This window comes from Bos indicus x Bos taurus, chromosome 26 (genome assembly GCF_003369695.1).
Source record: "Bos indicus x Bos taurus breed Angus x Brahman F1 hybrid chromosome 26, Bos_hybrid_MaternalHap_v2.0, whole genome shotgun sequence".
Taxonomy (NCBI): Eukaryota; Metazoa; Chordata; class Mammalia; order Artiodactyla; family Bovidae; genus Bos; species Bos indicus x Bos taurus.
In genome coordinates, this window is record NC_040101.1 from 215,667 (window position 1) to 228,671 (window position 13,005).

The following is a 13,005-nucleotide window of genomic DNA, read 5'->3' on the forward strand; positions in this document are numbered from 1 at the left end:
AGAGGCAGCTGCGCAGATAACAGAGAACAGAAAGCACTCTTCAAATACTAGAAAACTGATGTGGGATGAGTGCCTACCTCCAACCATGCTCAACGATAAAGTCCAGATACAAAATTTTGTGAAAGATGGAAATCTTTGAAAATGAAAACACAGCATGCCAGTTTATGGGACGTACGGAAGCAGTGTGACTAAAGGGAAGTACACAGGAGTGAACACCTACATTTTTAACAGAAGAAAAATCTCAAACCAATAAAATTAAAACACTAAGGAACCAGAAAAAGAAGAGCAAACCTAACTCAAAGTCAGTGGAAAGGAGAAAATAAGGAACCTCAAGGTGGTAAGTGAAACAGAGAGCAGAGAACAACAGAGAGAATCGATAAAACCAGAAGTCAGTTCTCAAAATCAGCAAAGTCAACAAACCTTTAAACCTTTCCCTAAGGGGACAGCAGATGCCGCCAACTCAATAAGAAATGGGTGTGGCGACATCACTGCTGACTCCACAGAGCAAACAGGAAGCAGGGGGCACTGTGAGCAGTGCTGTGCCAGGGGGCAGAGGACCTAGAAGACAGGGGCAGGTTCCTGGACACACAGATGCCAACCCCGACTCAAAAAGAAATACAAAAGTTGAACAGACCTACATTAGGTACAGAAATTGAATCGGTAACTCCTCCTCCCAACAGAGGAAAGCCCAGGACTAGGTAGATGGCTTCACCAAGTCTGCCAGACGGCTACCGAGGAATCAACACCAGCCCTTCTCAAAATTCTCCAAAAAACAGAAAGGGGGGACACTTCCTAATGTGTTCTGGGAGGCCAGCATGACCATGATAAGACGGTCAGACAAAAACACCACAAGAAAACTCCACACCAATACCTACAAATACAGATGCAAAATCCTCAACTCAATACAAGAAAACCAAATCCAATGGCATATTAAAAGGTTACGCACTGTGACCAGCGGGATTTGACCTTGCATCCCAGGAATGCAAGGATGATTCAATATAAAAATCAATATTTATACCACATTAATAGAATGAAGGGGTGAGGACACATAATCAACTCAATGCAGGAAAATATTTGACAAGATTCAACATCTTTTCATGATAAAAATACTCAGAAAACTAGTGATGGAAAAGACCTTCATCAACATGATAAAGGACACTTACACCCACAGCTGACATCAGCAGGAGACGCTGCGAGGGCCAAGGGGGTGAGACAGCAGCGCTCCCCCCAGAGCAACGGGGCAAGTAAACAGAGAGAGGCGCCCGACCCGGAAGGAGGAGCTGACAGTACCCTTGTCTCCAGACAGCCAGACTCGTTATCAGAAAATCCCAGAGTCTATACCCCAACACTTACCACGATTAATAAAGAAATTCAGCAAAGTTTCAGAGTGAAAAATCAACGTGCAGAATCGGCTGTGTTCCTGAAACAGCAATGACCAATTCAAAGTGGAAATTAGGAAAACAATTCCATTTGTAACAGCATCCAAAAGAATAAAATATCTAGAAATAAATTTAACCAGGGAGGGAAAGGCTCACTGAAGACTGCAAAACACTGTGGGAAAACTAACGGAAACCTGAATAAATGGAAAAAACAGCCTATGTTCACGGGTTAAGTGACTTAATATTGTTAACATAGCAACACTGCATCAGGTGAGCTATAGACTCAGTGAAACACCTATCAAAATCTTAACAGCCTTTCTTTCAAAATTGGAAAAACTGATTCTAAATTAATATGGAATAGCAAGGGGCCCCAAAAGCCAAGACAACCTTGAAAAAGAACAAAATTATATGACTCACTTTCTGATTTCAAAACTTACAAAGCTATTACCCAAAACTCTGGGATTCACATAAGACAGACTATAGACCAACAGAATAGGCTTGATAGTTGAGAAGTAGACCCACACATCTATGGTCAATTGGTTTTTGACAAGGGTACCAAGACCACTCAATGAGGAAAGAGTAGCCTCTCAACAAATCTCCATCTGCAGGAGAATGCAGTCCAACTCCCACCTCTCACAAGATACAAAAATGAACTCAAAATGGATCAAGAATGAAAATAGGAGAGTTAAAACTATAAAACCCTCAAAAGAAAACATACAAGTAAATCTTTAGGACCTTGGATTTGGCAAAGGATTCTTAGATAAAACACGAAAAGCAAGAACAACAAAAGAAAAGACAGATGAACTGGAATTCACAAAGATCAAGAGCTTTGTGCACCAAAGAACACTATCAAGAAAGCAAAACATACAAAACGGGATAAACATTGCAAATCATATGTCTAATAGGGGCCTTGTATGTAAACTACATAAAAAACTCTTACAACTCAAAAACTAAAAGACAAACAATCCAATCCAAAATGAGCCAGGACTTGAATAGACATTTCTCCAAAGAAGATGTACAGAGCGCCAATGTGGAAAGATGCTTCGTGTCATCAGTCACCAAGGAAATGCACATAAAAACCACAATGAGGTACCACTTCACACCCACTAGGGTAGCTATATATTTTTAAAAAACAGAAAATACCAAGTGTTGGTGAGAACGTAGAGAAATTGGAAGGCCTGTACCTCTCTGATAAGAACATAAAATGGCGCAGCCTCTATGGACAATAATTCGGCGTTTCTCAAAAAGTTAAACATAGAATTCTCACGTGACCCAGCCATCCCACTCGTGGATATATGTCCAAGAGAGCTGAAGACTGGTACTCAAGCAAGTGTTTGTCCACAGGCGTCCACAGCAGCCTGTTTACAACAGCCGGAAGGTACAAATAACCCTAAGAGGTGGACCGAGAAGGAGAAGGCGGCACACACTTACAACAGCATATGATCCAGCCACAAAAAGGAGTGAAGCACTGATTTGGGCCACAGTGTGGATGACCCTGAGAACATCAGGCTAGACGAAAGAAGCCAGACTCAAAACGCTACCTATCATATTTCAAGCAACAGATAATCAGAATAGTATCAGAGTATAAACCAAAATATGAAACAAATGCCCGTGAGTCTATACTGATATAAATGAATGATTGGATAAAGAAAGAAAAGGGTAGAAAAGACAAATTTTCCATGCAGAAGAACTGCAAGTCATTTACCTCTGTATCTGTCTCAAGGAGGGAGAGTATGACCCTTAAATGTGGGCTGATGTGACGGCCTCCTTCCAGAGAGGACACTGTGCATGCAGGAGGGCGCCGTGGCAGGAAAGGACTCGCGGCCTGAGCCCCGTGCTCAGGGTCAACAGCAGTGACGGCCCTGCTGATGCTGTGGGTCTAGACACAACATGATGAGAAGGGCACTTTATCTCCACAGTCTTCCTCCCAAAGACCCATAACCTCGGTTTAATCATGGGAACAACATGAGACAAGCCCCAGTTTGCGGACATCCTATCAAATAGATTACCAAACTCCTCAAAATTGTCAAAAAAAAAAAAAGTATGCGAAGCCCACAGCCAAGCGGAACTAAGGGAACATGACAACCGAATGCGATGCCATCCTGGACGGGAGCCGGGCACGGAAAGAAAGACATGGGCGCAAACTCAGGAGAGCCGAGTAAGGTGCGCACTGTAGGTGACAATAATGTGTCACATTGGTTCGTAAATTGTAACAAACACACCCCCACACTAATGTAAGACCTCAGCGTCAGGAGAAGCTCTGCGTGGGATGTATGGGAACTGTCTTACTATCTTTGCAACTTTTCTATAAATCTAAACTGTTCTAAAATAATTTTGAAAAACCAAGGACTTCTGTTCATCAAAAGTCATCTTAAAGAAACGAGAAAAGACATAAACTGGGAAAAATATGTTTGCAAAACATCATAAAAATGATAACATACTGATGAAAGGAATCAAAGATGAACCAAGAAATGAAGAGATAGACCACATTCATGGATTGGAAGACTCGATATTGTAAAGATGTTAATTCTCCCCAAACTGATCTAGATTATGGTCAACTCCAATAAAAATCACAACAGAACACTGCATAAAATCAACCAGCTGAATCTAAAATTTACGGAAAGGCTAAGGAACTGAAAGAGGAAAAATTATTTTGAAAAGCAAGAGTAGTCCGAGCATCCACACCAGCTGGTTTCAAACCTACAAAGCTGTCGCAATTGAGGCAGTGCAGAATCAGAGAGACGACAAACCCAGAGACAAACGGAGCGGAGCAGAACCCAGAAACAGACCCGTGAACCCAGGTCCCTCACCAACACAGGCCCATGTTCTCGAGTGTAACAGGAATCTCACACTCACAGGGTTCAGATTCATGCCAAGTGTGCTCTCGTTAAAGTAAATCAATAACAAAAATACGTCCAGAAAATCTCCAAACATTTGAAAATATTAAAACACTCTTCCAGATAACCATGTTCTACCCGTATACTGGAACACACATCCTCAAAACATGCTGACAGAAGCCAGACAGAGAGGGGGTACTGGATGGTTCCGTTCTGTCACAGTCTAGAAAATAAGTAATCCACGAAGAAAAGACTCAGAGCAGCGTTGCCTCGAAGTGGGGGGTGAAGGGTTGACTGGGAAGGAGCGTGCAGGGTGCTTCTAAGCTGAAGGAAGTTTGTATCTTGATGAGGTGCAGGTTCACACATCTGTGCATTCATCAAAATTCACCAAACTTAGCATCTAAGATCTGTGCACTTCACTGTGTAAATTAAACCTCAATAAAGAAATTTAGAAAAGAGTGTATAAAGAACTCCTGCAAATCAATAAGTAAAATGTGGAGAGAAATGGGCAAAAGACACACACTCACAGGCATCTCACAGAAGCAGAAACCCTCATTGACACTAACCATGCCAAGTGCAGCAGAGAGAGGCAATTCATAGTGCAACACCATTTTTACCCTCTACATTGGCAGAGATTAGGAAATCCACCACACCATCTGTCGGAAAGGATGTGGTTCAATTGTAGGAGTGTAAGTCACACAGCCACTCTGAGGAGAGAACTTGGCATTTTCTTGTCACGTTGCATGTGAAGTTCACCCCCAGCGCTCCCGCTCGTCCGTGTAGCTCCAAGAGAAATCCTGGTGCGTGGCGCTCAGGGGCTGTGCCCAAAGGTCGAGGTCACCAACTGTGACGCAGGCGGACATGGCAGAACGTTACTGCTCAGGTGTCAGAACGAATGCAGAACAGCTACCAAGAAGAGAAAGGCTCTTCGTACAAAAAAGCAAGACCCAGAAGACAGCAGGCAGCATGAGACCCTTTGTCATAGGGTTTGCACACAAGCAAAACTAAGCGATATCTATAATTAAAATGCTTCAGGCAGCAGGGGAACCCCACGAGTGGTCCCTGGAGAGTGGGGGGAAGCTGGGGCCACTTAGTAGCCACTTCCTAGGTCTCGAGTTGAGAATAGGTTTACAAGAGTTCCATTATTTTACAACTAAATGAATAGATAAATGCCAAGTGTGGGAAGGAAATAAAATGAATGCTACTGGGTAGCATCCACTCCCCTTTGAACCTCAGGAAAGGGCCTTGAGGCTGAGAGTCTCAGGATGGGCCTCACCAGGGCCAGGGCACCTGGAAGGCAGGCAGCAGGCCAGATTGTTTGTCCCGAGGGGAAGGCGGGAAGCCCCCACCCTTTACTTCATATTCCCTTCTTACATTCCCCCTGGGGACCCTGCAGATTGCTCTGAGAGTCCCACAGGGGTGAGAAATCTCAATTAAAGTCCTCCAGGAAGCCAGGGGGGTGGCAAGGCCACTAATGAGCACCATAAAAGCCACCTGGCCACAAGGCAAGCGGGGGAGACTCGGCATGCTTCTCCAGGCCCTGGCTGGAGACCTGCAGAGACGTGGAGGTGCACCTTCAGCAAGGAGAGGGGAAGGGAGGCTGGTCTCAAAGCAAAGGGCTTGGGGGTGCTAGAGGGGCAGGCTTTCCGAGTTCCCCTGACACACACCACCAAACCGCTCGGCCCAGAGAGGAGGCCTCCTGGAGCCCCAGCTCTGATGCCCTGGGTCCAGACTGGCACCAACCCAGGTTCTGCAGACCCTTTGCAGGCTCAGCCTCTTCTGCCACGTCGCTGATGGTCTCATATCCCCAGAGACTGGGGCACCCTCCATTCTCTCTGCTCCCCCCTGCGCCCCCAGGGCCTTCCTACAGCCCCTCCCCACAGGGCTGAGCACCACTGCTGTCAGTGGGGGTCCCCGAGCCCCTTCGAGGTGAGACAGGAGCACCACGGTTCAGCCTCTGTGCAGGACAGGTAAACATAGGAGGAAGAGGCTGAGCGTCGCCCAAGAATTCCACTTGCCCCGGGAATCCCCTCCACCTCCCACGGGGCTCCCTGGTCCTGCCGGTGAGGGGAGGGGCTGAGGAGGTGTGGAAGCCCCGGAGGCCGGGCCTGCTGGCCGGGAACCAGCTCTGCCCCAGCCTGCCGCCTCCCTGCTGCCTATCCATCCTTCAGACACCCAGCTCCTGGGTGTCCTGGCCTAAAAGTCCCAAACCACCCGGCCCCTGAAAGGCTCTGAGTGGACCGCTTCCACCGTCTCCCAAAGGCCACTTTCAAGCTCAGAAAACACAGGATACAGACCTCAGGCCAGCTCAAGACAGGTCCACGTGGGGAAACCAAATGTGGGGATGAACCCTCCCCCCACCCCCAGCCCCAGGCCCACAAATCTGAGGCCCAGATTTTGCTCAGACCTGGAGATCCCACTGGCCTTCTGATGGAAGTGGTGTCCTTCCTGAGGATGAGCAGCCCTGGCCAGAGAACAGTGAGGAGAAGCGGTGCTCTGGGGCCCACATGGAGAAGGCCAGGGAGCGTGGGGACACACAGCTAGGACAGCACTCCAAGCACACAGAGCGGGCCTCCTCCCTGCAGTGTGCACACGCGGGCCTGTGTGTGTGCATGTACATGGGTGTGTGTGTGAACCTGAATGTGTGCGTGTGCATGCGCCTGGGGGTGTGTGCAGGAGTGCACCTGGGTGTGTGCATGTGTGCGTTGTGCCTGGGTGTGTGTGCACCGGCATGCACTTAGGTGTGTGTGTGTGCACGTGGGCATGCACACTCCCACATGTGGCTGTGTGCACAGTGCTGGGACAGGCAGCAGTGCACACCTGAGAGCTTCCACGTGAGAGTGGACGTGAGAGGTATGCTTGTGCTCACTTGTGTGCAGGTGGGGCCCCCCTGCCAGGGGTTTGCTCAGGGTGAAGTGTGTGTTGGGTTAAGGATGGGGGGTGGTCAGTGCTGCAGCAACTTTGAGAAGGGGTTATGGTGCCCCCACCCAGCTCCCAGGACCCAGTCCCCTGCCCAGCACACATCACACCTGCCTCTCTCCACTGTTCCAAGGCGCTCAGAAGTGACCTCCCTGCCAAGAAGGCTATGAGCAATTCCACGGAGACGTCAGTGACAGAGTTCATCCTGCTGGGCTTCCCAGAGCTGTGCCACGTGCGGGGGCTGCTGTTCGGGTCATTCCTCACCATCTACATGGTGACCATCCTGGAGAACCTGGTCGTTATGGTGACCATCAGAGCCAGCCGTCGACTGCACACACCCATGTACTTCTTCCTGGCCAATCTGTCAGTGCTGGAGACCCTCTACACCTCAGTCACCATCCCCAAGCTGCTGGCTGGCCTCTCGGCCTCAGCAAGGACGATCTCCTTCTCAGGCTGCCTCACCCAACTCTTCCTCTTCCTCTCCCTTGGCTCCTCCGAGTGCTTCCTCCTGGCCACCATGGCCTGTGACCGGTACCTGGCCATCTGTCACCCCCTGCACTACCCAGCCATCATGGACTCGAGGCTCTGCCTGCACCTGGCCCTCGGCGCCTGGCTGGGTGGCTTCCTAGCCTCCTGCATGTCCACGGCTCTCATCTCCCGCCTCAGGTTCTGCGGCCCCAACGTCCTCAACCACTTTTTCTGTGACATCTCACCCCTGCTGCAGCTCTCCTGCTCTGACACCGCCACCATCGAGGTGCTGGACTTCGTGGCAGCCCTCGCTGTGCTCGCCACCTCCCTGCTGGCGACTGTGATCTCCTACACCCACATCGTGGCCACGGTGCTGAGGACCCCAGGAGCAGCTGGCCGCCAGAAGGCCTTCTCCACCTGCGCTTCCCACCTGATGCTGGTGGCCCTCTTCTGCACCACCACCATCTTCATGTACGCCCGGCCTCACGCCATCAGCTCCTTTGACCTCAACAAACTGGTGTCTGTGGTCTACTCCATTGTGACCCCACTGCTCAACCCCATCATCTACTGCCTCCAGAACCATGACATCCACGAGGCCCTGGCCAAACTCCACTGGGCTCCCGGCCCCTCCTAGCACCAGCGGCAGGAGGAGGAACTTCAAACCCTCCCACCCTGTCATCTGCTCACCGCCACCAGCCCACGCACCAGGTGGGCCACAGCTCTCTCCCACCAGCACAGCCAGCGAGCTCCTCTCCTCCTCCCTCATCCTGAGACACAGTAGCAGCAGCCAAACTTCAAAGGTGCCAGCTGCCACTTTCAGGGAACTTCAGCACCAGAGCAGGGGACAGCTCCTCAGCCCGGGATGAGCCGGGCTCGGCTCTCTGATGTACTTTAGTTTTAGAATTTCTATCTGGTTCTTCTCACAGTCTCCCTTTTCTCTATCAAATTCCCAGTCTTGTTTCTTTCCTGTGCACATGTACAAGCTCCTGCGTTCTGTCCCTGACAACCTGCTTTCTGTACTGGTCTGTCTTCTGTCTAGATTGCTTTGTCACCATGGTGTCTGCAAGTTCTTAATATCTGACATGGTGAATCCCTCTTCTTTGAACTGCTTTTTCAAAATTTGTTTAAATTTGACTTTTATCTTTTTGTATGAGCCCCTGAGTTCCTTAGTTTGCTTGGGCTGCCATAACAGAGTACCACAGGGACGTCTCTGGCAGTACAGTGGTTAGGTTCTGTGCTTCAGTCCTTGGCTGGGGATCTAAGATCCCACAAGCTATAAGGCACAGGGAAAAAACAGTACCACGGACAGGCTGGCTTATACACCAGAAATTCATTTTCTCACAATTCTGGAGCCTGGAATCTGAGATAAGGTATCAGCAGCACTGGTTTCGGAGAAGGCAATGGCACCCCACTCCAGTACTCTTGCCTGGAAAATCCCATGGACGGAGGAGCCTGGTAGGCTGCAGTCCGTGGGGTTGCAAAGAGTCGGACACAACTGAGCGAATCCACTTTCACTTTCATGGACTGGAGAAGGAAATGGCAACCCGCTCCAGTGTTCTTGCCTGGAGAATCCCAGGGACGGGGGAGCCTGGTGGGCTGCCGTCCATGGGGTCGCAGAGTCGGACACGACTGAAGCGACTTAGCAGCAGCAGCGTTGGTTTCCTCTGAGGCCCGTACCCATGGCTTGTAACCAGCCACCCTCATGTGGTCATCCCTGGGTGCGTGTCTGTGACCCAATCTCCTCTTATCCCCTCTTATAAGGACACTAGTCATATTGGGTCAGGACCACGCTGATGACTTCAACTTTTTTAACCTCTGTAAAGACCCATCTCCAAATATAATCACATTCTTAGGTGCTGGGGACAGGATTTCAAAATATGAATGGTGAGGCCACAATTCAGTCAACAGTAGGTTCCTTTAAGAACTCTGCTGAGATTCTTACTGGAATCACACACTCACCTAGGGCTGAGTCTGAAGGAGGCCCAGGCGGGCACCCAGCTGCGCTGCCTCTGTTTCTCCCATTTATGCGGGTCTTCCTTTATGTTCCTTAATGGTCTGTTTATTTTTGCCATAAAGATCCTTTGCATTCTGGGAGGTTTTTTATAGAGTCCATTGTTACTGTGAATGGCATTTTATCTTCTACTATTTCTTGTTTTGGTAGAGACTTTCTACCATAAGTTTTATCTGCCATAAGACACTCATGCAGCTGCAGTCACAAAATATGCAGGTAGCAATCTCTTGCACCAACGGGGACAAGCAGTCAGGCTGTGGGCAGTGCACGGCAAGCAGAGCAGCCCCACTGAGCACCTTGGACCCAGAACGCCCCTCCCCACCTTCCACCCACCCTCTGGCCTATGTGTCCAGCCTACAGTCCTCAGAGGGCGGCAGCAGCTCCCAGCACCGAGGCCGCAGTCCTCAGCGGAGGAAGGGGAGGGGAGATGTGCGGGCTCTGCGGCCCCTCCTTGGGGAACAGAGCCCTGCCCAGCACCCTCAGAGCACACTCTGCTTCCCCCGCTCTGCAGAGGCGAGGGCTCCCCAGTTCCGGGCGTTGGGGGTGAGTGGTCGACCACAGAGTCCACAGCTTCTCCAGGGCACGGCTGTCTCCTGGGCTCAGGCCTGTGATCAACAGAAGTGGTGAAAGTAGGAAGCGTTCCTTGCTCATAATTTTTGACAAAACATATTTAAAGGCTCTCCACTAAATATGATATCTGCTGAGGGTTTATCTGAAACATAGCTTTAATCAAGTTTAAAAAGTCATTTCTATGACTAGCTTTCTTGGCATTTTCCCCCACAAATGAATGTTGATGGAAATCAAATCACATAACAATATGTAAGTGTATCAGATCAACATGGTGGACATCTTAAATTTACAAAATGTTATGTGTCAGTTCAGTTCAGTTCAGCCACTCAGTCATGTCCAACTCTTTGCGACCCCATGAATTGCAGCACGCCAGGCCTCCCTGTCCATCACCAACTGCCCGAGTCTACCCAAACTGATGTCCATTGAGTCAGTGATGACATCCAACCATCTCATCCTCTGTCGTCCCCTTCTCCTCCTGCCCTCAATCTTTCCCAGCATCAGGGTCTTTTCAAATGGGTTAGTTCTTCGCATAAGGTGGCCAAAGTATTGGAGCTTCAGCTTCAACATCAGTCCTTCCAATGAACACCCAGGACTGGTCTCTTTTTGGATGGACTGCTTGGATCTCCTTGCAGTCCAAGGGACTCTCAAGAGTCTTCTCCAACACCACAGTTCAAAAGCATCAATTCTTCAGCACTCAGCTTTCTTTATAGTCTAACACTCACATCCATACATGACTACTGGAAAAACCATAGCCTTGACTAGACGGACCTTTGTTGGCAAAGTAATGTCTCTGCTTTTTAATATGCTGTCTAAGTTGATCATAACTTTCCTTCCAAGGAGTAAGCGTCTTTTAATTTCATGGCTGCAGTCACCATCTGCAGTGATTTTGGAGCCCCCCAAAATAAAGTCTGCCACTGTTTCCACTGTTCCCCCATCTATTTCCCATGAAGTGATGGGACCAGATGCCATGGTCTTCATGGTTTTCTGAATGTTGAGCTTTAAGCCAACGTTTCCCCTCTCCCCTCTCACTCTCACCAGGAGGCTCTTTAAGCCGTTTCCCCTCTCCCCTCTCACTCTCACCAGGAGGCTCTTTAGGCCGTTTCCCCTCTCCCCTCTCACTCTCACCAGGAGGCTCTTTAGGCCGTTTCCCCTCCCCTCTCACTCTCACCAGGAGGCTCTTTAAGCCGTTTCCCCTCCCCTCTCACTCTCACCAGGAGGCTCTTTAGTTCCTCTTCAATTTTTTACGTGTCAAATATATTTCAATTAAAAAAAAACTTAAAAAAAAGACATTTAAAAATTAAGAAATGGCTCGTTTTTGCTCAGGCCTGTGGACTGTGGCACATCTTCATCCTGCCGGGAAGCTCCATGGCCACCAATGAGACCAGTAGATGCAAAGAACTGACTCATTGGAAAAGACCATGATGCTGGGAAAGACTGACGGCAGGAGGAGAAGGGGGCGACAGAGGATGAGATGGCTGGATAGCACCACTGACTCAGTGGACATGGGTTTGAACGAGTTCTGGTGATGGTGAAGGCCAGGGAGGCCTGGAGTGCTGCGGCCCGTGGCGGGGCAGTCAGACACGACCAAGCAACTGAGCAGCAAACATGAAGGGAAGAAGGAGGACCAGGGTCGTGTGTTGGGAGTGAAGGCACAACAGGAATACATTTTCATAATCAAAAAAACTGAAAAACAAACAAAAAAAGAAATGAAATGTGCCGTCTTCTTTTTCTGAGAAAATCATGAGTGTTTTTCTCCCTTTGTGCAGCAATGAGTGAAGTGTGTCCACAGACTTGAAACCACCTGGACCTGAGAGTGACGACCTGCTTTTAATGTACTGTTGGGCTCAATGGCTAATATTTGTTTTTATGTTTTGGTTTTCTGGGCATGAGGCATGTGGGATCCCAGGTCCCCAACTAAGGGTCGAAACTTCACCCCTGCATTGAAATGCAACGTCTTCCCACTAGGGAAGTCCCAGTGGCTAGTATTTCATTTGAATTTTTCATGTTAATATTTAAACATAAAATAGTCTAAATTGTTTCCTATGCTTCCCTCACATTTCAACAGATAAGGCTTAGCTCCTCATGAAAGGGATCATTAGCCTCCCTCCATGGCTCCTCTCGCGGAGTGCCCTTGACCCTCTGCCTCTGAAGGGGGACTCCATCAGACTCAGAGTCCAAAACCACGCCCTTTCTCTTATATCTGCCGTCTTGTTTCTGTTCACCTAAAAAAATGTCCTTCACTTTGTAATTCAGTTCTGTTGGCTTTTTGCCACCTTGTTTTCAGAAGTTCTTACTTAGTCTGGACCTCTGTCCTAGCCTCCTGTTCTTATACAAACACAGTATCTCCCCCAGTCTTTCTGAGCCTATGGATTATTTTTGCTTTTTTAGGTTTTTCTCTAATTCCTCAAACTTCTTGAGCCTTTTTCCCCTTTTCTTTGCTGTGGTCTTTATTGTGCTGCAGACTTTCCTCAAACGTCTGATAAATGCTGGCTGCTATTGACACTTTAACAGGAAGCCTGTCTGGGAGCTGTCAGGCAGGACCCTTGAGAACAAGGGAGCAGGGATGTCCCTGGGCTGGGGGCCCTCTGAGCGCAGGTGACAGGGAAGGTGCCCGGTGTCAGCTGTGGCACTGCCCGACCGGGAGGCCGAGGGGGCACGCCCCTCACTGCCCCTGGCCCGCCCGCCCGCTCCGGCTCTGGGCTCTGCAGTGGAGCCACATGCGAGACTGTTCCCGACTCTCGGTGCCCCAGGAGAGGGCCCAGGCCCGGCCCTGCCCTGGGAAGCAGGTCCGTGCGGCCAGGAAGGCGTGCCACATCCCCTC

At 49.4% G+C, this 13,005-nt stretch overlaps 1 protein-coding gene and 1 long non-coding RNA gene across 2 annotated transcripts in view; one reads left to right on the forward strand and one right to left on the reverse strand.

The window, feature by feature from the left end:
- The window catches only part of LOC113884444, a 42,066-nt gene extending 35,214 nt beyond the window's left edge, over nucleotides 1–6,852 (reverse strand). Inside the window, exon 1 of the long non-coding RNA XR_003508868.1 lies at nucleotides 3,085–6,852. This is a non-coding gene — a long non-coding RNA (uncharacterized LOC113884444). The remainder of the gene's footprint in view (nucleotides 1–3,084) is intronic.
- Nucleotides 6,853–6,935: 83 nt separating this feature from the next.
- LOC113884159 (olfactory receptor 226-like) lies at nucleotides 6,936–8,237 on the forward strand. Its single transcript, XM_027528386.1, has one exon. It carries the CDS (start codon nucleotides 7,191–7,193, stop codon nucleotides 8,235–8,237), a length of 1,047 nt encoding a protein of 348 aa, XP_027384187.1. The 5' UTR covers nucleotides 6,936–7,190.
- The last annotated feature ends 4,768 nt before the right edge of the window (nucleotides 8,238–13,005 follow it).

Bases quoted from the DNA above. Each gene is read 5' to 3' on its own strand.
- LOC113884159 (XM_027528386.1), top strand. From the start codon at position 7,191: ATGGTGCCCCCACCCAGCTCCCAGGACCCAGTCCCCTGCCCAGCACAC.